The 26768-nt window shown below is 44.7% G+C and overlaps 1 protein-coding gene across 2 annotated transcripts in view; it reads right to left on the bottom strand.

The window, feature by feature from the left end:
- The window catches only part of PLEKHG7 (pleckstrin homology and RhoGEF domain containing G7), a 69404-nt gene that overhangs the window by 23157 nt on the left and 19479 nt on the right, over window positions 1-26768 (bottom strand). For both annotated transcript variants that reach the window (XM_030215329.1, XM_030215330.1), the window contains exons 4-8: window positions 13203-13330; window positions 7996-8036; window positions 7801-7896; window positions 3948-4097; window positions 1480-1575 (exon numbers count right to left, since the gene is read on the bottom strand). In XM_030215329.1, the coding sequence (XP_030071189.1) occupies window positions 1480-1575; window positions 3948-4097; window positions 7801-7896; window positions 7996-8036; window positions 13203-13330 (511 nt within the window). The remainder of the gene's footprint in view (window positions 1-1479; window positions 1576-3947; window positions 4098-7800; window positions 7897-7995; window positions 8037-13202; window positions 13331-26768) is intronic.

The raw sequence follows: 26768 nt of genomic DNA, 5'->3' as shown, positions 1-26768 counted from the left end.
TCCCACCTATTTGCGGGCTCAATGTGGCTTACAATACATTGTGAATGATGGAAATACAATGTGTTACAGTACGATTATGGGTTACATTATGAGGAGTTATAGGAAGACAAAGTCAAGTCAAAACATCATTTGGAGCGTAGAAACAATGGAATGTTACAATGGGGAAAAGATAGGGCGATAGAACAATAGCACGAAAACCTTATAGTATAACAATTTTATATGTGGGTGGAGTATTAATTGTGGAGAAAATTAAATTGTGGAGAAAAGAAAATTGTGGAGAAAATAAAATTATTGAACCAAAGCTCTCTCTGAATATAGCATCAAATCTAGTTCTTTTGAATACTGACCTGAAGCCCTCCATGTTCAGTACTGCAGGCAGTGGCGTAGCCACAGGTGGGCCTGGGCCCACCCAATTAGGGATCAGGCCCACCCAACAATAGCACACGTATTAGCGGTAGCAGGTGGGGATCCCAAGCTCCGCCAGCTGAAGACTTCCCCCTGATGGTAATGAAAACGCTATTCTCCACGATATCAGCACCTGCGCATGCTCAGTTTTCAGCGCATGCCTGCTGCAGACTGCTAAGGTGGAAAGAAGTGTTTTCCTGCCAGCTGAGATTTTTTTTTTGGTGGTGGGTGAAGGGGAGAACACTTGGTGCCCACCCACTTCTTGTCTAGGCCCACCCAAAATCTGTTGTCTGGCTACGCCCCTGACTGCAGGAGGTGCTAATGGGAAGGATTCATAATTACAGAGAAGAATAATGGCTGAGGATTTCAATAAAAAAAAACAGAATGTGGCTGAAAACACCATTAAGTGATCCACAGTACTCCCTCTCCCCCTCCTCAAAATCTGCAGCGTGCAACATAGCTGCCGAGAGGGGGGGCAGGGGGGACAAAATTCCCCGGGCCTCCAAGGGGGGCCCAGCGCCACAGTCCCACATGCCCTCCGTTGTCGACCGTCTGCCCCCTGCATTGAAATCGCAGTCTCACCTCCGTGAAAGCAGCGCTGCAGGCAGCAGAACGCCTCCCTTCGGGCCTCCTTCCCTCCCTGTGTCCTGCCCTCTGACGTAACTTCCACGAGGGCGGGACACAAGGAGGGAAGGAAGGCTGAAGGGAGGCGTTCTGCTGCCTGCAGCGCTGCTTTCACGGAGGTGAGACTGCGCTTTCAATGCAGGGGGCCCGGCCCAGTGGCGGACAGAGGGGGGAGCGGCGGCAACCTGGGGGGGGGGGGGTGGAGGGGGCAGCAGTGGCTGCGGCGACCTCAGGGGGGTGGAGGGGGGAGCGGTGACGGGCGACCTTGGGGCAGCGAGGGTGGCAGGGGTGACCCCCTGGGGGCAGCCCGGGCCTGGCCCAGTCTCTCAGCAGCCCTGGCGTGCAATGGGGTTGTCACTAGTAAAACTTAGCCCATTTTTGATTCATTGGGTTGGAGAAATAACCCGGGGTAGGACAGACATTTCCATTGATCTTTCCAGTTTTTCTTACCTGGCTTAATTCTTCTAGGTTTGCAAAAAGTCCCCACAAGTCCACATCTAAGAGGTGTTCATTGTTTTGGAGATATTTTAATGTATTCATGAATACCTACAAGGGACAGTAGTACATTGTTGTTGTTAACTTTCATGCTTTAGGAAGCTTTCCTAGACAAGCCTTCAGGAACAGTAGGATGGAACAATAAAATGCAGGGCAACGAATTGTGGAAACATGAATCAATCATTGGAAATATCGGCACTATAGAAATAAGGTTATGTAACAGTAATGACACCAGAGGTAGACTCTGGTTCCTTGGAACAACTGAAAAAGAAGCTGTAAGGTATGAACGCTGTTACAACTGATGGCAAATCCAGTGGTGTAGCCAGGAGAGGGAGGAGCTTGGGCCTCCCAAAACGTGAGACACAGTCTGCTGCTTTGGCTGGTGCTCTGTCAGCGGCAGCCTTCCTCTTGAAGCCAGGCAGTTAGCGACACTTTTCCTGGGCTGCTGCTGTGCCGGCTACCCCCGCAATACTTTTTGTGAAACTGAGCATGCACGAGAGAGGCCTGCCCTATGCACATGCTCAGTTTCACAAAAAACAAGCATATGCATGGTGGTGGTGCGTGTATGTTCGACAGGCACAGTGACATGGGTCCAGGAAAAATACTGCCAACTGTCTGGCTTTGTGAGGAAGAGAGCTTGGCATCCCCACCAGCTCAGGTCTGTGGATGTGGGTGGGACAAAATTCTGTGCCCTCCTCACCTTGGCTTTAGGGCCCCCCAAAATCTGAGGTCTGGCTACGTGCCTGGGCAAATCTGATGTTGTCTTAGTAGGAAGAGAGTGAATACCATGAATTTCATGCAAACGTTTGGTGCTTTTTCTCTTTACCGTATTGAAAATAAAACTTTATTAGTTTCTGATCATTGTCAATTGGGCAACCATTTCTGCAAGTTTCAAGCTATTAAGGTCTGACAGCTGGATGGATTGAATTAGGACTATCACACATTTGTACCCTACATACTGGAAAAACAAAACAAAACCTAAGGCAGCAGGGAAAATGCACAGTTGGAAAAGTGAATGCAAGTGCCCTCAGTAAGTAAAATTATATAAAGCAAAACTGAAAATAACTGAGCACTTGTATACTATGTGGGTGTGCAGGAAAAAAACAAACTCCATTTCCTTCCTTTAGTTTGTTCCAGTGTGCACTAAATGGTTTTAGTGCAGCCTAAAACCCCAAAATGAAACCAACGAAAATGTAGAGGTTTCTCCTCTTGAAAATTATGGATGTGCTCTGGCAAGAAAAGTTCATTTTTGTGGTTTTCTTAAATTGTTCCCAGTTTGCAGGCATTCTTTTCAGTTCATTTCACACATCCATTTTAATAAGTTTTAGCATGTCCTAATCAACATGGATTAGTTCATAGGTTAAAGTGCATTAAATCAGTGTAAGGCACACCAATTTTTTTAAGGTACACTACTGAACCGAAGGTACATTCTTATTGAAAACAACGTGGAACAAAGCCTCAAATGTTGGGGGTCAGTTTATAACTACTCAGGGATGGGAGTATGTTGATAATTGCTGACATTTTTAAATTCCAGCACACCCTGGTTCATTTGTACAGTTCTCCTTTCTTGTCCATATCCAGCAGATCGCCAAGACCTGTCATTTCTTTCTTTACACCATCCGTAAAATCCGCCCCTTTCTTTCCGAGCACTCTACCAGGACCCTCATCCACACCCGTCACCTCTCGTTTGGACTACTGCAATCTGCTTCTTGCTGGCCTCCCACTTAGTCACCTCTCCCCTCTCCAATCGGTTCAAAACTCTGCTGCCCGTTTCGTCTTCCGCCAGGGTCGCTTTACTCATACTACCCCTCTCCTCAGGTCACTTCACTGGCTCCCTATCCATTTTCGCATCCTGTTTAAACTTCTTCTACTAACCTATAAATGTACTCACTCTGCTGCTCCCCAGTATCTCTCCACACTCGTTCTTCCCTACACCCCTTCTCGTGTACTCCGCTCCATGGATAAATCCTTCTTATCTGTTCCCTTCTCCACTACTGCCAACTCCAGACTTTGCGCCTTCTGTCTCGCTGCACCCTACGCCTGGAATAAACTTCCCTACGTCTTGCCCCACCCTTGGCCACCTTTAAATCTAGATTGAAAGCCCACCTCTTTAACATTGCTTTTGACTTTTAACCACTTGCCTCCACCTACCCTCCTCTCCTCTTTCCTCTACAAATTAATTGATTTGTTTGCTTTATTTTTTGTCTATTAGGTTGTAAGCTCTTTGAGCAGGGACTGTCTTTCTTCTATGTTTGTGCAGCGCTGCGTACGCTTTGTAGCGCTATAAAAATGGTAAATAGTAGTAGTCCACTTTACAGTAGCTTTATTGGTGTGGAACATTTTCTGACTCTGGAAATGAACAAGACCATGCTCTAGTGTTTTACTCATTTTATAAATTGACGACTTGAACTCTCAAATCTCACCATCTTAAGAACTAGGAGGTGATCCAGAAAGTAAATGCATTCACTGGTAAAAAGCTCCCACACTGCTTCCTGCTTCTTCAAATCTTTTTCATCAGTAGTGGCTTTCTTTTCAACATTCTGGGACTGTAGAAACTCCTTCCAAGTCTTATCCTGGTCAATGGAGACAAAACATGTATTGGTAGAATTTTTGTAACGTTGAATAAAGCTACATTTGCTCATTGATGACACAGAATGCATTGCTGTTTTAAAAGTTTGCCTCATTTTTGAGCATTGGACCTCACTCAGTGAAATGTTTCCAAAATTACAGGAAAAATCCATTAGCAGAGGTAGCATAATAAGCCAGCTTCTAATGATAATGTGTTATCACATATTTTAGTGAAAGACGGCAACGTTCAGATGGTCACAAAACATACACCAGTCAATATTCAGTCAGCAGTGATCAACCTTTTTTTTTTTTTAATAATGACCATCACTGGCTATATTTGCCCCAGATATTCAATGCCAGGCCAGATCTGAGGACCTGCAATGAAAAGCTGGTGCTAATCATTCCAGCACTGGCCAATAGAGCTTATGTGGGTCCTGGCAACATCAAGATTCCCTCCCCCCCAGTGGCGATCCTGGATCAGCTGCCACCCGGGGCACCCTCCCCCCAGGGTGCAGCACGACACCCCCCCCCCCCCCCGGCGCATTCTTGACTGCTGGAGGGTGCAGAGAGCAGCCGCCTGCCTGTCGGCTCCACTGGGTCCCTGCTCCAGAACAGGAAGTAACCTGTTCCGGGGCAGAGGGAGTAGGGAACCAGCGGAGGGGCGCGCGGCTGCTCTCTGCACCCTCCAGCAGCATGCACCCCGGGCGGACCGCCCCCACCACCCCGCCCTTGGTACGCCACTGCCTCCCCCCCCCCCAATCACAATGGGCTCCCCGGACCTACCTCAGATCGATAGATAGAGATGTATAACTGGCAGCTTTTGGGGACTCAATCCGTAGAGGGGCACATGGGGGACATTCTATTTATGGCGCCAAAAGAACGCTGAAATCACTGCGACTAAGTGGATTGTATAATTGGCACCTAGATTTAGGCGTGGTATATAAAATATGGTCAGTTGATCTCTCGGTGCCTACAATTATGCGCATCCATTTACACCAATGAAAACATGGCGTAAATCCCACATGTAGATTTACATGTACTGGGGGCCATAGTCTATAACTGCATGCGTAAATTTCGGAATGCCCGCAAAGCATCCATCTCCGCACCCACAACCATGCCCCTTTTTACCTACGAAGATTGGCGCATATTGTTATAGAATACGCTTAGCAAGTTGTACGTGTAAATTCTAATTATTGCCAATTAGTGCTCATTGCTTGTTAAGTTATGCACATTTGTTATAGAATCCGCTTGGATTTCAGCGTGGATCTCTAGGTGTGGGGGGTGACGCTTACAAGATGGACAAAGTGTATGTTCTATGTGCCTTCACAGTCTAGGACCCTCTTATAAAATTCATCTCCCAGGGGGTAATGTATATAATTGTTACATTAGTGAAAAGTAGGGGTGCACGCCAGCTTTGAAAATAACTCCAGAAAAGCTATGTCGATGCATTTACATCTGCAATTTGGCAGGTGCAATTTTTCTGTAAACAATTTCACATGCACATTTGAAGATTTCAAAGTATGCAGATATTTATTCATTTATTTATTGGGATTTATGAACCGCCTTTATGAAGAGATTCACCCAAGGTGGTGTACAGCACATACAGTTTAAGATAATAAAAATTAACTGCAAATCAGTAAAATGAACAAATATAAACATAAATACAATAAATGAGGTAACCTTGAGAACAGCAAATTAAAACCTCATAATAGGACTAACATAAAACAGTATCAACAATATACACATTTAACAGCACTGAAATTCAAATACCAGTGATGTAATACAGTGTCAGCATAATACTAATGAAACATCTAATAAACAAACAGAAATTAAAATAGCATAGGTACGATGCTATTGCATTTTCTACAGTACAGATATATAGTTGGGGACAAGATGGGTGGTGCAGAGTCAGTTGGGATAAATAGATGATTGGCTAAACTCAATGCAAGTTCTTCGTACAGTTAAACAAGATATAAGGAACCTAGGTGCAGACCCGACCCTGAGGTCATCCCTGGAATACCTGTTTATTGGCTTCTCCTACATAAGTGCACAACTATGGAATGGCCTCCCAAAAGCTGTGAAAACAATCCCATGACCACATGCATGAAAAGGTGGGGGGGAGGTGTCAAGGAGGCCGGAGCCAGTGCCATCAGCTGTCTCGATTGCAATGGTTTGGTAAGGGCTCATGTACTAATCTCACACTAATCAGTTGCACATGGCAAAGTAAATGCCCTAACTCAGTGTTTCCCAAGTCCGGTCCTGGAGTAGCCATTGCAAGTTTTCAGGATATCCACAATGAAGATGCATGAAAGATTTAGATATAATGGAGGCAGTGTATGCAAATTAAGCTCATGCATATTCATTATGGATATTCTGAAAACCTGACTGGCAAGGGCTACTCCAGGACCGCCCTTGGAAAACAATGAGTTAATGCAGTGCAGCGGCAGTGCAGTGAGCAGGGAGCCAAGAGCTACGCGGCTGCTCCTAGCAGCCAAGAATGCACCCGGGGGGTTGATGCGCTGGTGGGGAGGTCGTGCTGCACCTGGGGGGGATGCGCATCAGCGATCTGCCCCGGGTGGCAGCCGACCTAGGAACGTCACTGGTGCAGTGTTTTCCATGTCCTGGAGTAGCTGCACTAACTGATTAGCACAGCGATGTTCACTCTCTGCCCCCAAACATGCCCCCTCAGCCAAACGATAAAAAATAATTTTTAGTGCATGAGTAGCATGTGCACATTTGTAACTTATGGTGGGATTCCTGAGTGTGCCCCATGGTAAGCCCTTTTAAGCTGCAGTGTTTCCCATGTCAGTCCTTGAGTATCCCCTTGCAGTCAGGTTTTCAGCATACCCACAATGCGTATGCATAAAAGCAGGGCCGCCGAGAGGGGGGGAAAAATTCCCGGGGCCCGGGCCTCCAAGGGGGCCCGGTGCCACAGTCCCACCCGCCACCGCCACCGGGCCCCTTCCACCCAAACACCCACCAGCAGAAGTGCTGTCTTCTGCTCTGACTCCGGAGTGCGTGGCCCACACAGACACACTCCTCTCAGCTGATCTTCGCTGTACTCTGCAGGGCTTCTGTGCATCTGTGCATCTGACGTGCAGGACATCAGACGCACAGAAGCCCTGCAGAGTACAGCGAAGTTCAGCTGAGAGGAGCGGGTGGAAGGGGCCTGGCCCGGTGGTGGAGGCAGGTGGGACTGTGGCGCCGGGCCCCCCTCAGGGGTGCCACGACAACCTGGGGGGGTGGGGGGTGGCAGTGGGGGCAAGGCCCAAGGGGTGGGGCCAGGGGCCTGGGAGCAGCCTTGTCTCAGGCCCGGCCCAGTCTCTCAGCGGCCCTGCATAAAAGATTTGCACACAATGGAGGCAGTGTATGCAAACCTTTCATTGTGGGTATCTTGAAAACCTGACTAGCAAGGGGATACTCCAGGTCTGACAGAACACACTGCACTAGTGCCTACTGCAGCTAATAAAAAGGACCCCCTAGGGCAGTACCAATTTTGGGTGGGCTCTTGCTCAGCTGTGGCTATGCTACTGTTTTATCCACTTCTGGGCAGACAATTTTATATAAACCTATTTCTGCAATTAAGCTCTACTTCACCCATAGACATGGTTTAGAAAATTACCCTGCCCTGGCAGTGGTCATAAATGAATGTAATAAGTGAGAGATTCAAGGCGGCATAATGACATATAAGCAATGGACATGGCATACCTTAAAACTGTGGAAGTCATGGTCTCTGAAATCAGAGATTTTAAAGGCTCCAAGACAGCTTTCTAGGTCAGAGAGCTGCTTATGTCTGTCTCTAGTCTAAAAATAAAAATAACAAATGGTTATTTTCAACTTACCTACATACATACATACATTTGGACTGGAAGCATAAAGATATACTTGTTCAGAAATACTTACAGGTCCTCTCTTGGAGAACGGCCATTTTGCTTTCTTTGTTTCTAACATGGAAATTAAACACAGACCATTACTGATTAGAGGATGATACAAATTTTCACCCTGTATTTTTATAAGTTGGAGGAACAGAAATCATAAGGACAGAAGGAAAAGAAATGTGGAAATATCAACAGAAGAGCTGATCAGAAGTTTAGAGAATGGAGTGGGCTAAAGGAAGGTTCTGCGGTCCTCCGATGTATTCATTATCAGAACATAAGGAATACATAGATTGGACTGGATTCTATAAATAGTGTCTAAAAATCAGCACTGAAAAAAATAGCTCTTACCATTATTCTATAAACTGCACTTAAAGTTAGGTGCAGTTTATAGAATAGCGCTTCCTTCCAGGAACCACGACTACATTTAGGTGTGCCACTTACACCATTGAAAACATGGTGTAAATCCCTATTAGGCTCAGATTGTGCTAATTCAATAACAATGAGCATAAACTGAAGGAACAACCCCGACCCGCCCATTCCCCTCCCATGGCCCTGCCTCCATCTCCAGACTTTCAAGGGATAGAAGTGATCCTCAGTTGCACCTGCCGCTCTGGTGCTGTTTTTCCTGATGGTACTGAGGTAGAAGAGATTGCTTCTTGGGGGAGGGGGGCTTTTACATAAGTACATAAGTAATGCCACACTGGGAAAAGACCAAGGGTCCATCGAGCCCAGCATCCTGTCCCCGACAGCAGCCAATCCAGGTCAAGGGCACCTGGCAAGCTACCCAAACGTACAAACATTTTATACAAGTTATTCCCGAAATTGTGGATTTTTCCCAAGTCCATTTAGTAGCGGTCTATGGACTTGTCCTTTAGGAAACCGTCCAACCCCTTTTTAAACTCTGCCAAGCTAACCGCCTTCACTACGTTCTCCGGCAACGAATTCCAGAGTTTAATTATGCGTTGTGTGAAGAAAACGTTTCTCCAATTTGTTTTAAATTTACTACACTGTAGTTTCATCGCATGCCCCCTAGTCCTAGTATTTTTGGAAAGCGTGAACAGATGCTTCACATCCACCTGTTCCACTCCACTCATTATTTTATATACCTCTATCATGTCTCCCCTCAGCCGTCTCTTCTCCAAGCTGAAAAGCCCTAGCCTCCTTAGTCTTTCTTCATAGGGAAGTCGTCCCATCCCCGCTATCATTTTAGTCGCCCTTCGCTGCACCTTTTTCAGTTCTATTATATCTTTCTTGAGATGCGGTGACCAGAATTGAACACAATGCTCAAGGTGCGGTCGCACCATGGAGCGATACAATGGCATTATAACATCCTCACATCTGTTCTCCATACCTTTCCTAATAATACCCAACATTCTATTCACTTTCCTAGCCACAGCAGGAAACATAGAAAAATTAAGGTAAAGAACACGTGACCTATCCAGGGTGCATATCCATGCCATCTACTATTCCTCTCCTTTAGAGAGTCTCCGTACTTGTACAGAGTTTGTTTGAATTCAGATACAGTCTTTATCTCCACCACCCTTTCCATGAAGACACATTTCTTCAGGTTACTCCTGAGTCTGCACCCTTTCACATTCATCCTATGCCCTCTCATTCTAGAACATCCTTTCAGTTGAAAGACTCACTTCCTGTACATTTATACCATGTAGCTATTTGACTGTCTCCATCATATCGCCCTTCACTTGCCTTTCTTCCAAATTGAGATCCATATTGAGATCTTTAAGTCTGTCCCTTCTCTCCATGTTATTAGCAAACCAAAACCTTCAATATCCGTTTCTTTGCTGAATGCAGAATATACACATGGTTCTCCGATTAATTTTCAATTTCCTCAGTTCCTACAAGCTATTCATAAGAGAGACGGCCCTCAGAGTCATGTTAGCTGGTATATCAAATGGAAATCTCCACAGTTAAGTTCCAAGCAGGCCCAGAGCCTACCGGTACTTTCTTTTGGGAAAAGCGTTTACACAACTTAGAGGTAAAGGGTCATGGATTTGATATACCGCCTTTCTGTGGTACAACCAGACAGCAGAGAAGGAACACAATGGGTGTCATTTACAGGTGTTCAGTAAAACAGGATTTAAAAAGATTGCAGAAGTGCCGGAGTGATGGGGGAATATCCATGTAAACGGCAAATTAATACAAGAGCAAACAAATGGAAGAATTCTAAGAGATGGCTTTTGTAATTATGCAGAAGCCAACCAAACACAACAGCTTTGTATTAATAGCAGAAGTATACCTAAAATGACTGCAGTGTAAAGCATCCATTAAGCCAACAGAATCACATCCAATTAAATAAATAAAAGAGGGGAAGTTAGCAGCTCCCATAACACAAAATAGTTGACTGGGTCTGACTTTTTAACTTGTGCAACCTTCTAGCAGAAAAGATAGTGACCCTTATCAGTGGTGTTCCTAGCGTCGACGACACCTGGGGCAGATCGCTGATGCGCCCCCCCCCCCTGGGTGCAGCACCCCCCCCCCCCCAGCGAAATGACCCACCCCCCGGGTGCACGCCACTAGGGGGGGGTGCTGCGGCGCGCACCTGTCGGCTGCGAGTTTGAATCGCTACGCTAAATTCTCTCGTTCGCTGCAGCTCCCTCCCTCTGCCCAGGAACAGGAAGTAACCTGTTCCGGAGCAGAGGGAGGGAGCTGCAGTGAACGAGAGAATTTAGCGTAGCAATTCGAAGTCGCAGCCGACAGGTGTGCGCCGCGGCACCCCCCAGCGGCGTGCACCCAGGGCGGACCGCCCCCACCGCCCCCCCCCCTTGGTATGCCACTGACCCTTATATTAGAAGATCTCTTAGGCATTTACACATCTATACCCTGCCAAATCTTCCGCTCTTAGGAGGTCTAACCAGACCTGACAAGACTTTCTAACACTCGTGTACCACTTCCAGCACTTTAAGCCCCCAACTCCAGCCAATGCCCAATTGTATCACTATAACTAACTCTTACCTTACCTGTCACTACCCAACCTTACTTCCTTTTGCGGTATATGACACCAATCACATATCCTTCACTGTACATGACCCAAGGGCGTAGCCAGACACCCAATTTCGGGTGGGCCTGGGCCCAAGATGGGTGGGCAGAAGAACTCTGCCTTGTCCCACAAGTGATTTGGTCTCCTCCTCTCTCACCTGCATGCCATAGGGTCTCTCAAATATCCCCCTCCCCCACATACCTTTTAAATAGCAGACTTTCACCTGCAGCAACTAATACACACTGCTCATGTTGGCCCCACAGCCGTCTCTCTGATGCAAATTCTTGTTTCCACATAGGCGGGAATACATCAGAGGGAAGGCTGTGGGGCCGGTGAAAGCAGTATCAGTCGCTGCTCACTGCAGGTGAAGATCTGCTATTTAAAAAGTATGTAGGAGGGACAGTTGTTGGGAGTTTTCGGCTGGTGGGGATTGGGGATCCCTGTCAGCCACATCATAGGTGTGCTGCTAGTGGGTGGACCTGAGCTCGAAGTGGATGGGCCTAGGCCCACCCAGGCCCACCCTTGGCTACGCCACTGACATGACCAACAATATAATCTTTCATATCTGTGTTTTTTCAATTACTTGTAAAATGACTGTTCAATTCACTGTTGCAATTGTTTAACTCTTGTTAATATTGATATTCATTCAGTGTTCTGTAAACTGTACCTCAATTTTAATATGATCATTTTATTGTAGTTTCTCAACTGATTGTACTTAATGGTTAAGTGGACTATAAATGTCCAAATTAAACATAGAAAGCATGTAGACCTGCACTATGTGTAGATTGCAAACGGATAGAGGATGGGACTTGATATATTGCCTTTCTGTGGTTACAATCAAAGCGGTTTATATATTATATACAGGTACTTATGTTGTACCTGGGGCAACGGAGGGTTAAGTGATTTGCTCAGAGTCACAAGGAGCTGCAGTGGAAATCAAACCCAGTTCACCAGGATCAAAGCCCGCTGCTCTAACCAGTAGGCTACTCCTCCACTCCAAATGGATGCAGTTTGGGTAGGCCCAATATCTACATGTTTATTCTCCATTTCAGAAAGGGAATACGTGTGTATAATTCAACATTGGGATTTACTGGAACTCCTTCACACCAGTGGCATAACCGGTTGTGCTAATTTGGGTGGACATAGGTCCAAAGTGGGTGGGCACAAACTACCCAAATTCAATAAAAAACCTGAGCTGGCAGGGATCCCCAAGTCCCGCCAGCTGAAGAGGTCCTGTTCCAGCGACTTAGAACACTCCCATTCTCGCTGCAGCCGGTGGCACTTTCTATAGGCCTGCTGTCAAACCTGCTCACTCCTCTCCCGTGCAAAAACCGAGCTTGTACAGGAGGGAGGTGAGCCAACGTATCAGCGGCCCGTAGGGAGTGCCACCGGCTGTAGTTAGTACAGGAGCATTTTGGTCCACAGGAGCAGGACCTTTTCTACTGGCGGAGCCTGGGAATCACCACCAGCCTTAATAAGGGTGCCAGAAGTTTGGGTGGACCTGAGCCCAAAGTGGGTGGGCCCAGGTCCACCCACAGCTATGCCACTGCTTCCCACATACATGTTTTGCAAAAGTGATCATTTCGACTAGCTCTTTACGGGAGGGATTAAGGGAGTTTTCCCCATTAATCTCCCATTGCTAACTTCCACCTTCAAATTACATATAACTAAAGATTGCTGCTGCTGTAAATTGGCAGCAAGTCCATGTATAAGTTTGTAAAATAGCAGGCATAACATATGTAAGTGGCTGATACACATGTCAAATACCATCTTACACATGTAGTTGTCAACGCTTACACTTTTAAGTTGCTACTGTTCCTCTATCAACATCTATCATTATAAAATGGCCGCTGCTGCTGCATGCACCAGCAACTGCAACTTCACGTGCACTCCTGAGTGTATTTCAGCAAAGACTCTACGTCAACAGATCCTTTTCTAAAATACTGCCTGAATTACATGTCTCAACCTGGATGTGACAATTCTGATTTCTGTGTTCTGTCTAAAATGGGGCTGAAGGCCAACGTAGTATACACCTGCTGCTGTGCCCAGGCATGAAATGATACAGCCATAGTCGTGTCAAAGGGGTAGCCCCATACATGAACTATCTTTTTCCAGTGAATTTAAAGTCAGTAATGCTACTTTCCAGTGTTTTTACTTTAGATGGTTCAATCAAGAATCATGTCAGTCCCCCAATCTTGAAACAACAATAAAGTCAAGGTCAAACCCTTTCTGACCTGAATTGAGAAATAGGGTTGAATAATGCAGCTTATCCATGGCCCCGTCGGATACTAGCAGGTCTCCAGGAAATACCTCGAACTTGGCCAGATTTACCACCACAGAGCTCCGCCTACGTTCCGATGCCCTGGACAAAGAATTAAGGAAGATTTAATATCTATGCTGGACTCTTGGGTTATCTTGAGCATGAACACAAAGTACTTAAAATCAACAATGTTTCTGCTAGAAGTGCTTTAGTATATGGTCAGAAATTAATGCATTTTTCTCTTGATAGTAACACGGAACCCTCCTTCCGGTTTTTCCTTTTATTTTGTGAGGCATGTGTCCCAGTAATTTATAATCTTCAGTGGTTCTTAATACTGACGCTGTATCTAGTTCAACTGCTTGACTGTGGTACAACTTGCAACTGTCGAGCAAGTTGAGTTTCTCAAGGAAAGCATTTATGTGGTTGGCCTTTCCCATTGGGATATGGCCAAGGAAAGTCACATAGGTTATAAATTTAGGTGTTTGGGGGGGGGGGGGGGTGGAGAGATGGTGTTTTGCCTCTTTTCTGTCCTTTAAAACAGGCTGGATGCTCAAGTTGTTTGGAGGATGAACCCTTAAGCACCAGAACAAGGCTTGGGGAAAACGAAAAAGTGAGTGTTTGGGTCTTATCTCCTTTCTAACCCAGAAAAGAAAGTAGAGTGGAGTCAGCAAACAATGATATGTCAGGGTTGAAAGGTACAGGTATGGGATGCGTCTACTGGATAGTTACTTTAGAGCAGGGTTGTCCAACCTCAGTCCTTCAGGACCACAATCTAGTTGTTTTCTCAGGATTTCTCCAATGAATATGCATGAGGTCTATTTGCATATCTCACCTCCATTGTATGCAAATAGATCTCATGTATATTCATTGGGGAAATCCTGAAAACCCCGACCTGGCGAGGGCTGAGGTTGGACACCCCTGCTTTAGAGTGATTGGAGGTACAGTGGGGGAAAAATAGGCAGGATGTGTGCATTAGAGCTTGGAATTTTGCCTAAACAAATGAGGTAGTTGCTAGACTAGAGTCCTCCCTGGGATGAGGAAAAGAGGAAAAATGAGAAGTGTTTGGAAGTATTTTTGAGGATTAAGAGGAGCTGCTATGGTGCAGAGATGAAAAAGAGTCTTCCCAGCAGATTCAAGGGATCTCAGGGGAGAAGAGAGTGAAAGAGGGTATTCATTGCCTTGTATGTCTTAATTTTTGCTGTTCAAGTTTTGCCTATTATCTGTGAAGATAATGGATGAACTTTATCCATTTCTTTAACTCACCCAGTAAACATAGGGGCCTTTTTACTAAGCTGCGTAGGGCGCCTACATGCGCCAGTTTTGAGTTACTGCCCGGCTACCGCGTGGCCCTTGCGGCAATTTCATTTTTGACGAGCGTCTGCTACGCACGCTGGAAATTTGTTTTCTGGCGCATGGGCAGTAATAGTCATTGTACGCGCATAGACCATTACTGCCTGGGTACCGCACGAGACCTTACTGCGAGGTCAATGGCTGGCGGTAAGGTCTCAGACCCAAAATGGATGCGTGGCAATTTTCAGCAAAAAATTTTAAAAAGGCATTTTTTTACAGGGACGCTAAACAATGATTCTGTGCGCGCCCAAAACAAGCGTCTACACTACCCCAGGCCATTTTTCAGTGCACCTTTTGTAAAAGGACCCCAGGGTTTCTAGAGAGTTTCTATAATGAACATGTGCAGGACTCCCTGTGTCACTGTGGTTGTGCAGGGCCACCTTGACTTTAAGAAATGATTACCAAATGTTTACAAATAAGAAATCGGTTTCAGGTTGTGTGTCTGTTCCTTTCTCAGATGCAAACACTTAAGCATAGGAGGCTGGACGCAATGTACATCTTATACACAGTGAGGCTGTACACTTCTGCACGTATTAGGTTGCCATTGAGAGCAGGAACAAAAGGCATATTGTGTGCAACTGTTTGATATCTGTCTCTCTATAAGCAAAATAACCAGAGCCCACAACAGGATGAAAAAAGAGACAGAGAAATTAAATATCACTTAAGCCGGCTCAAATATCTCCTTTGTTGCAAGAAATAAAATGCCACAGGTAGAATAACTACAGATATTTGTCCATTGATCTGAGACGATGGTTCTCAATCTAGACCTCTGAGCACACCCAGGTTTTCAGGATATCCAATCCAATCCAAACCAGCATTTATATCCTGCCTTTTTCAACCAGAGAATCAGAGCAGGTTACAACTAAAATAGTCAGTTAAAAATAGATGAAGAAAGAACTAATGGAATCAATCTAAATACTTATTGAATAAATGGGCCTTTTAGCAATTTTCAAAATGCTAAATAATTAAGTGTATTTCTTATGGGTGCTGGAAGGTTATTCCACATCTTGCTTGATTGATAGCAGAATGAGCTTTCATGAAATTTTTCCAATAAAACTCCTTTGACTATGGAATAACCTAAATTAAAAGTAGAAGAAAAACAAGACGTTAAAATAAAAGACAGAATACACAGACAATAATTGTAAATGGGTACTCGGACAAAAGCCATGGATAATTTTAAAGCCCGTACAAGCAACCGTAAATTCTACATGGGCTTCAACCAGTAGCCAATGAGGGGAATAATCGAACGTCGCCGGCGAAATAGGTCGCCGGCGATCTATTTTGGCGGCGGCGCAACAGCTGGCCGGAACCGTATTTTCAAAAAAGATGGCCGGCCATCTTTTTTTTTCGATAATACGGTGTGGGCATTTCGCCGGGTTGGAGATCGCCACTTTTGTTTTTCCGCGATAATGGAAAAAACTTCCGGCGATCTCCAACCCGGCGAAATCCAAGGCATTTGGCCGTGGGAGGAGCCGGCATTTGTAGTGCAATGGTCCCCCTCACATGCCAGGACACCAACCGGGCACCCTAGGGGGCACTTCAAACATCTTTTATAAACAACCAAATTAGCTTCCAGGTGCATAGCACCCTTCCCTTGTGTGCTGAGTCCACCAAATCCCCCCCAAAACCCACTGCCCACAAGTGTGCACCATTACCATAGCCCTAAGGGCTGAAGGGGGGCACCTACATGTGGGTACAGTGGGTTTTGGGGGGGTTTGGGAGGGCTCAACATTACCCACCACAAGTGGAACAGGTAGGGGGGGGATGGGCCTGGCTCTGCCTTTCTGCAGTCCACTGCAACCAACAACAACTGTTCCAGGGACCTGCATACTGCTGTCAGGGTGCTGGGTATGACATTTGATGCTGGCATACAGGCTGGCAAAAAAGGTTTGTATTTTAATAATTTTGGTGTGGGAGGGGGTTGGCGACCACTGGGGGAGTAAGGGGAGGTCATCCCCCATTCCCTCCGGTGGTCATCTGGTCAGTTGGGGCACCTTTTTGAGGCTTGGTCGTGAAAATAAAAGGACCAAGTAAACCCGGCGAAATACTGCTTATCGCCGGGTTTTATTTTTTCCATTATCCGCGAAAGTCGGCCATCTGGTAGCCACGCCCAAGCCTGCCCATGTCCCGCCTTCGCTTCACCGCCAACACGCCCCTTTGAACTTTCGCCGGCGAGGCGAAGGGAAAGCGGCGAAGCTATCACAAATGTAGCTTTCGATTATACGCTTTTCGCCGCTTTTGCGAAATCGCCGGCCATATCTCGATTTGTGACGGGAAATAGCCGGCAATTACTTTCGATTATAAGCTGGAATGTAAGAGCCCTCAACGATGGCGTCGCATGATCAAACCTCTTAGTACCCCAAATCAGCTTTGCCACAGTATTCTTCATTAACCGCAATTTTGACTAGCTTCTTATTAATCCCACCATATAAAACATTGCAGTAATCCAACCAAGTCAAGACAATTGCTTGAACCAACATACAATAACGATCAGGAAAAAAACAAAGATCTAATTGTCCTTAACTGGCATAATTTAAAGTAAATCTTCTTACTCAAGTTCTTTAATTGATGTTCCATTGTCAGCTGAGTATCCGATATCACACCTAAAACTCTTCTAATAGTTTCAAAATTTAGTTGTTTCTTGGACTTTAATATAATAGCTTTAGGATTGTTCAATAAAGTGTAACTAAAATATAATAAATTTTGTTGTGGAAGTGTTTCATTTTAATAAGTTCTCTGTTGCCCAACTAAGGGTCCTTTCAATACAATTCACTATTATTTTTTGACTATTTTCATTGCCCATTTCCAAAGGGACTAGAATGAAAATATCATCAGCATAAAAAGAGATGAACCCCCCCCCCCCCCCCCCCCCAGGATTCCAATGCTGGGCCCAAAGTACTCATAAAAACATTAAATAAAATAGGAGACAAAGGTGACCCCTGAGGAACGCCGCAAACAGGAGACCAACTTTTCAACAGGTTATCCATCTTTTTTGGTTTGTATCTCCTATTCTGTAAAAAAAACCTCTTAAACCAGTCCAAGACCGCCCCTACCAAACCAAGAACGCTCAATCATTCTAACAACAAAGCATGATCCACTGTATTGAAGGCTCCTGAAACATCAAAGTGCAATAGGACAGATGGTATTTTCTTGCCTAAACATGTTTTTATATTAAATACTAAAGTCAGTAGCAAAGATTCTGTACTGTGAAAAGGTTTATAACCATGCTGTGATGTATGTAAGCCTTGAAAAGCTTCTATAAACTCCATTGTTTGAGAAGCTGCTAAAGATTCAATCAACTTTGCCATCCAGGTTGACGAAAATTTAAAGTCAACGTCAAACCAGCTCCCTCTGACTTTGGAATAGGTGTCAAGATTATTTCACCCATGTCAGTTGGAAAAACTCCCTCCTTAAACAATTATTTATTTTATTTTATTACATTTGTATCCCACATTTTCCCACCTATTTGCAGACTCAATGTGGCTTACATAGTTTTATTACATTGTTGTTCCAGGATATCAGATACAGTTAGTGATGTGCAGAGATTACATAAAGGAAGAAAGAAGGGAATAATTAGGGTAGGCGTAGAAGGTGGGCTTTCATAACTGAGTTGGTTGGTGAGGTGGAATAGTGAGGTTATATGTTCTCATTGTAGGCCTTATTGAAGACGTATGTCTTGAAAGATTTGCGAAAGATAGTTGTTTCGTTGATTGTTTTCAGGTCTGTAGGTAGTGCATTCCATAGCTGCGTGCTCATGTAAGAGAAGGTAGTGGCATGCATCAGCTTGTACTTTAGTCCTTTACAGTTGGGGACGTGCAAGTTGAGAAATTTGCGGGATGATTTTGTGGTGTTTCTGGGAGGTAGATCCACGAGGTTTAGCATGTAACCTGGGGCCTCTGCGTGAATGATTTTGTGTACAATCGTGCAATGCGTTCCTTAAGTGGGAGCCAGTGTAGTTTCTCTCTTAGGGGGTTTGCACTTTCATATTTGGTTTTTCCAAATATGAGTCTGGCGGCAGTGTTTTGAGCTGTTTGGAGTTTTTTGATAGTCTGTTCTTTGCAGCCAGCGTACAGTGCATTGCAGTAGTCCAGAGGACTTATTACCATTGACTGTACCAGGGTGCGGAAGATGTGTCTCGGGAAGAAAGGTTTTACTCTTTTGAGTTTCCACATGGAGTAAAACATCTTTTTCGTCGTGTTCTTCACATGGGTATCAAGAGTGAGGTTTCGATCAATGGTGACTCCAAGAATTTTCGTGAGATAGGAAGAGAACAGTATGGTGTGATTATTCACAAAGTTAGTTATCCATGATGCTATGTCTTTTGGTGTGCTATTCAATAAAAATGATGGACATGAATCTACTAGACATGATTTTTTTTCCTAATTCCTTCAACTTAATTTGCTATCTCTGTTTCTTGAATCACTTGAATAGCTGACCAGATCCTATCTGTTGGTATATCATCACTTTGATTTACTATAACTTTCTTAGATACACAAGGAACACTAAATAAGAGACAATCATATTTTCTCTACCTTATCAATAAAGTAACTGGCTAATGATTCTGCTGAAGGATGTTATATTTCTGAAGCTTCAGTTACTAATGAAGTTCTTATCATATTATTAAAACTTTTAAAAAGCATTTTTGTATTTTGAGGTCTTTCACCTATCAACTTTTTATAATATTGCTTTTTAGCTGTAGTTACCTCGATTTTATATTTTTTAATCATTTATCACCATGATCTTTTACTCAATGGATCTTGAGACTTCTTCCAAGCTCTTTCTAACTTATGATATGATCTTTTCAAATCCCGGAGTGTATCAGAATACCATGGAGATTTAAACTCCTTTATGTAATTTAATACTTTCCTCCGGAAATTGGTCTAAAGCATTCTTTATTGTTTTTTTTCCCAGTTTGATAACATAATTATGGCTGAATTTTCATTAAATTCAGATTGCTATCAACACATGACCAAAATTTACCTGGTTCTATCTTTCTTCTAGGACCTAAATTTTCGCGTATCTGCTCATTCATTTTTTTTCTAAATTACTAAAATACAGTAAACTTTGCTAAATAATGAACCGACCATAATAAAGGCAATCAATTCATTTCTGACCTTATCTGATACATCCCTGACTGGGTTAGTGTTGCAACTAAATCTGATGTATTCCTTTTCTCATGTGTAGGACTTCTGATCTCAAAGTGATACTGCATAGACTCTAAAAAGTTTTTTAAAATTTGTGACTGTTAGATCTGTTTCATCTTCCAGGTGCAAATATTTGTTTCCTAGCAATGCTACTACTACTACTATTTAGCATTTCTATAGCGCTACAAGGCATATGCAGTGCTGCACAAACATAGAAGAAAGACAGTCCCTGCTCAAAGAGCTTACAATCTAATAGACAAAAAATAAAGTAAGCAAATCAAATCAATTAATGTGTACAGGAAAGAGGAGAGGAGGGTAGGTGGAGGTGAGTGGTTACAAGTGGTTACGAATCAAAAGCAATGTTAAAGAGGTGGGCTTTCAGTCTAGATTTAAAGGTGGCCAAGGATGGGGCAAGACGTAGGGCCTCAGGAAGTTTATTCCAGGTGTAGGGTGTAGCGAGACAGAAGGCGCGAAGTCTGGAGTTGGCAGTAGTGGAGAAGGGAACAGATGAGAAGGATTTATCCATGGAGCGGAGTGCACGGGAAGAGGTGTAGGGAAGGACGAGTGTGGAGAGATACTGGGGAGCAGCAGAGTGAGTACATTTATAAGTTAGTAGAAGAAGTTTGAACAGGATGCGAAAACGGATAGGGAGCCAGTGAAGCGACTTGAGGAGAGGGGTAGTATGAGTAAAGCGACCCTGGTGGAAGACGAGACGGGCAGCAGAGTTTTGAACCGATTGGAGAGGGGAGAAGTGACTAAGTGGGAGGCCAGCAAGAAACAGATTGCAGTAGGTGACAAGGGTGTGGATGAGTGTTTTGGTAGAGGGTTTTGAGAAAACTGAGTTGAATACTGAGTTATCAATTTCATAATCTGATCGTGAACTCTTTGCCAACGTCCGGGAACTCTATCAATTAAAATAATCCCCGGTGTTTCATCTAACAACTCATCCTTATGCTGACATACCATAGCGTCCAGCCCTGATGTGGCTACAGACATTACTAACTTTAATTTCATAAAAGATTTATAAATTATTCCAAGTCCTTCACCAATTTTCTTAGGCTTGGACAGTCTATCATTTTATAACCTGGTGGACATAAACCAACTACAACCGGGCTGTTCTGATCTGTAATCCAGGTTTCAGAAACAAAAACTAAATCTGAATCTAATTCTTCAATAAATTCTCTCAATTGTTTTTCTCCTAACGGATCTTGCATTAGAATAACAGCATGGAATCAGTTGCCCTTTGTCTCTAGCAGCTTCATTATCAATTTCAACACGACTCAAAGTAACACCTCTGTGTTCAAATCTTTTTCTACAAGGCCTTTTGCCCAGAATTACTTGTATAGGATAAACCTCCGAGTTAAATTCTCTCCTATCAATACATTGATTCTCTCCTACCATCCTTAACCTTTTCATACCAGTAAATGAGGGTGAGCGATAACAATAGAATTCCCTAGTTCCTCTCAAACCATTAAAACCATAACCCCTCCTACAACCCAATAAGCACAATACTATCATCCACCAAAGCAACTCCATAATTATATATATCATAGTAACATAGTAACATAGATGACGGCAGAAAAAGACCCGCACGGTCCATCTAGTCTGCCCAACAAGATAAACTCATATGTGCTACTTCTTGTGTATACCTTACCTTGATTTGTATCTGCCATTTTCAGGACACAGACCGTAGAAGTCTTGCCCAGAACTAGCCCCACCACCCAAACACCAGCCCCACCTCCCAATCTCGGCTAAGCTTCTGAGGATCCATTCCTTCTGCACAGGATTCCTTTATGTTTATCCCACGCATGCTTGAATTCCGCTACCGTTTTCATCTCCACCACCTCCCGCAGGAGGGCATTCCAAGTATCTACCACTATCTCCGTGAAAAAATACTTCCTGACATTTTCAAATATTTGAACGTCTGTATCATATCACCCCTGTTTCTCCTTTCTTCCAGAGTATACATGTTCAGGTCCGCAAGTCTCTCCTCATACGTCTTGTAATGCAAATCCCATACCATTCTCGTAGCTTTTCTTTGCACCGCTTCCATTTTTTTTACATCCTTAGCAAGATACGGCCTCCAAAACTGAACACAATACTCCAGGTGGGGCCTCACCAACGACTTATACAGGGGCATCAACACCTCTTTTCTTCTGCTGGTCACACCTCTCTCTATACAGCCTAGCAACCTTCTGGCTACGGCCACCGCCTTGTCACACTGTTTCATCGCCTTCAGATCCTCCGATACTATCACCCCAAGATCCCTCTCCCTGTCCGTAACTATCAGACTCTCCCCGCCTAACACATAAACTAACACATATCAATTTGAAAGTGATACACTAAATACAATTTAGTGGGGGATTCTTCTCCCACGTTCAGTGTAAGATGGCAAAAGCAGTGAACGGAGCTTCTCCCACATCCCGAATGAATAGACAACTTTTATCTCACACAAAGGGCAAATTATTTAATAGCAGTAGCGGATGCTCTTTCAAGAATCCTGATGTTGCTGGTATTATTTCATATTACTAGGAAACCCAGTTGTTACCAAGAACCAGTTCCTTCCTGTGCACATTGCTGTGCAAAGAAGCGTGCTAAGGCGTGCGCCTTTGGCTTATGCCTTAGGCTACGCACCGAGAGGCAGTGCGCTACTAGGTGCTGCAGTGTTAAAGTCAGAGTGGCTGATGTTAGTTCAGGGTGGAGATGACAGAAGACAGCAGCAAGACAACCAGTAACGTTCCCAGCCAGTGGCGTAGCCACAGGTGGGCCTGGGTGGGCTAGGGCCCACCCACTTAGGGCTCAGGCCCACCTAACAGTAGCACATGTTTAGCGGTAGCTGGTGGGGATCCCAAGCTCTGCCAGCTGAAGACTTCCCCCTGATGGTAACGAAAATGCTGCTCTCCATGATACTGGCAACTGTGCATGCTCAGTTTTCAGCAAGATAGAGAGAAGCATTTTCCCACCAGCTGAGATATTTTTTTGGTGGGAGGGGGAGAACACTTGGTGCCCACCCACTTCTTGCCTAGGCCCACCCAAAATCTGCTGTCTGGCTACACCCCTGTGAATCCCAGCTCCAGTTCCTTGAAAAAACGGCAGCGAAATGGGGGCCTGTTGAGACCGGCTGAGCTCAAAGATAAGTGGAATGGCATTTGCTCTTGCTGAGCTGTTTGGTCATTTGGATTTTGAGAATATATATCGAGGAAAGAGGGTTTTTTTTTTTTTAGTCTGTGATTATTTTCAATCACAAAAGGCATTGGCTAACACCTGAATCAGTATGCAGTGATACATCCCTGTGATTGATGAGACCTTTTCCTCCTACCTGAAAATCCTCAAGCATATTGTAAAAGTGAACAGAAAACATTGTAGTCTACTTTGTTTTGATGTATTATTTTAACATATTAGTAGACGATTGAGAGCCATTGGAGATTATTCATAAGTGCTCCCATGGTAGGCAATTTTCAAAGGTTATTACATGGCTGAACAGCCATTAAAAATTGCCCAAGTGCCTCTGGGGCATCAGTACCCTGCACTATTCACAGTCCCGCTGATATTCAGCTAGTGGCAGGCAGCACTTTTACTGTCTGCTGCCGTCATTAAAGTCAGATATTCAATGCAGATATTCATCGTTAACCTGTTAAGTGCTTAGTGGTTAAAGACAGACCCACTTTTTATACGGTTTAATTTAACCACTAACCATAGCCAGTTTGGCATTGAATATCCATGCCTAGCCAGCTATCCAGCTTATTTTCAAAGGAGATCGTCAGCCATCTTCCGACACAAATCGGGATTTGGCCGGCCATCTCCTGAAGCCGGCGAAATCGGTATAATGGAAAGCCGATTTTGGCCGGCTCCAACTGCTTTCCATCGCAGAGTCGGCCAAAGTTAAAGGGGGCGTTTCGGAAGGGTATGGAAGGCGGGACGGGGTTGTTGTTAAGACATGGCCAGCTTCAGCTAATAATGGAAAAAAGAAGGCCGGCTTTGAGGAGCATTTCGCCGGCTTCACTTGGTCCATTGTTTTTAGGACCAAGTCTCAAAAAAGTGCCCCAATTGACCAGATGACCACTGGAGGGAATCGGGGATCACCTCCCCTTACTCCCCCAGTGGTCACCAACCCCCTCCCACCCAAAAAAAACAAAACAAAACAAACTTTTTTGCCAGCCTCTATGCCAGCCTGAAATGTCATACCCAGCTCCCTGAGAGCAGTATGCAGGTCCCTGGAACAGTTTTTAGTGGGTGCAGTGCACTTCAGGCAGGTGGACCCAGGCCCATCCCCCCCTACCTGTTACACTTGTGGTGGTAAATGGGAGCCCTCCAAACCCTCTCCAAACCCACTGTACCCACATGTAGGTGCCCCCCATAAGGGCTATGGTAATGGTGTAGAGTTGTGGGGAGTGGGCATTGGGGGGGGGATTTGGGGGGTTCAGCACCCAATGCACCTGGGAGCTATTTTAATTTTTTTTTTTTTTTTTAGAAGTGCCCCCTAGGGTGCCCGGTTGGTGTCCTGGCATGTCAGGGGGACCAGTGCACTACAAATGCTGGCTCCTCCCATGACCAAATGCCTTGGATTTGGCCGGGTTTGAGATGGCCGGCCTCAGTTTCCATTATCGACGAAAACCGATGCCGGCCATCTCTGACATTTGGCCGGCCCCAACCGTATTATCAAAACGAAAGATGGGCGGCCATCTTTTTTGATAATACGGTTTGGGACCGCCTTATGCGGCACCGCCCATATAGATGGCCGGCGCCGTTCGATTATGCCCCTCCACGTCACACAATATAGCAGATTAGCAGATATTCAACGGGAAATAACCAGTTATCGCCTGCCAAATGTCCCTGGTTAGGCACTAAAATGCTATTTAAGTGGTCAGGAGCCATTTCTGGCTGGTTAAACATATTTCAATATTGGGCCCAGTGTGGATAGTTTTGCTTGTGTTGGAAAAGGGGCAGATCCAGGGTGGGGTTCGGAAGTGGTGTGCTGGAGCGGGCTCTCACAGGCTCGCGAGAGCCGTTTAAGTTTTTAAGAATTTTGGGAGCCGGTTGTTAAAGTTAACAACTGACTCCCAAAATGTGGGCTTGGGCCCCCTCCTGAATTCTCTTTTACTTTGCTGGCAGTGATGCTAGCCCCACCAGCCAAGTAAAGAGACTGCTGCTGCTCCCTTCTCCTTGTTTCTGACTCTGAGCATCAGGCTGGGACTTTTCATGCAAGCGCAAGAAGGTTCCATCATGCTGCTCAGAGCCAGAAACAAGCAGCAGAGAATGGTGGCAGTCCATTTATTGGCTGGTGGGGCTCGGCAAAGGTATGCCTAGCGTGCCCGCACAAGGGAGGGGAGAGAGAGGCATGTATTCCCCCACCCCCCAAAACAAAAATTTCAGGGCTGGCTATGCCCGGAGAGAGAGAGCCCGTTGTTAAAAATTTACCAGCACACCCCTGGTTAGGGGGAGGAAAAACTGAAAGCCTTGCACATACTTTGTGTGCATGCTTGAACTCATTTCAACGTAGTTATAACTGCAGGACAGCAAGCTCATGCAGAATGCAAAACTTGCCTCCTACAACAGAGCTTCTTGCTTGAAGATCTCCCAGGACAGTTTGATAAAAGACAAAGGGAAAAAAAATTACAGTCTAATTAGTAACCACAAGGCAGGGAGGCTAACCCTTCCCTGTTTAGGAGAGACTACTGTTTAATTTTTGGGCAAACCTGGTCCTGGTTTCCACTGTCTCACTCCCCAAGTGTAAATCTTTCAGTAAATTTAATTTCCTATCACCAAATCTCCTTCTCGGGGTTTTCCAACACTAATGTGTATATCCATAGGCTGGCACAGCCAATGTGAGTGACTAGAGAAAGAATGCTTAGATAAGAAAAACAATGGTGGGGTGAAAGGTCTGGAATCATGTAAAATGCATCGAATTCCTTGTTATAAATGGCTAAAATTGATTTTGCGAACAAAAGTATGTGATAACCATATTTACAGTTTTGATTCAAATTTTCAGGGGTCAAAAATCATCTGGCTGATGTACAGAGATCTGAATCGTATCTATTGGCTTTTTTTCCCCCCTGATTTTCAGTGGTCAGTTTTTCCACATCACATAATTCAGCATGTCAGTTACAGGGGTAGGCAGCCTCCACCTCCCACGGAGACCAATCTCCTTGGGATTTCAGGATATCCCTAATGTATATGCATGAGGAAAATATGTATGCATGCAACAAATTTCTCTCATGTATATTCATTATCAGCCATCAAGTACCTACTTCACTCTTTATTGAAAATTCCAAAAACTTCTTTATTGAAAACTCGCAACATTCAAATGATGTAAAATCCAACGTCTTCACAATCACTGGAATAAAAGCAATGGAGATAAGTGGACATTATTGTAAAGTAATTGAGATCTGATGGACGCTTATTAAGGAATGACATGTGGGATTATTTCTGTGAAAAAAGTGAATTATCTGTATTTATTTGTTGCATTTGTATCCCACATTTTCCCACCTATTTGCAGGCTCAATGTGGCTTACATTGTTCCGTAATGGCCTCCCACTTAGCCATCTATCCCCCCTTAAATCCATTCAGAACTCTGCTGCACGTCTTATCTTCCACCTGGACCGATATGCTCATATCATCCCTCTCCTCAAGTCACTTCACTGGCTTCCGATCAGGTACCACATACAGTTCAAGCTTCTCCTACTAACCTACAAATGCACTCAATCTGCAGCCCCTCATTACCTCTTTACCCTTATCTCCCCGTACGCTCCTACCCGAAACCTCCGCTCACAGGACAAATCCCTCTTCTCTGTCCCCTTCTCCACCATTACCAACTCCAGGCTCCGCCCTTTCTGCCTTGCCTCTCCCTATGCTTGGAACAAACTTCCTGAGCCCATACGCCAAGCCCCCTCCCTGCCCACCTTCAAATCCTTGCTCAAAGCCCATCTCTTCAATGTCACCTTCGGCACCTAACCATTTCACCTTATCTAGGAAATCTGGACTGCTCCAATTTGACTGTCTGCACATGTTGTCCATTAGATTGTAAGCTTCTTTGAGCAGGGATCGTC

This window comes from Microcaecilia unicolor, chromosome 9 (assembly GCF_901765095.1).
Source record: "Microcaecilia unicolor chromosome 9, aMicUni1.1, whole genome shotgun sequence".
NCBI lineage: Eukaryota > Metazoa > Chordata > Amphibia > Gymnophiona > Siphonopidae > Microcaecilia > Microcaecilia unicolor.
The sequence above is the reverse complement of the archived record's forward strand: the minus strand, read 5'-3'. Positions and strand labels throughout refer to the sequence as shown.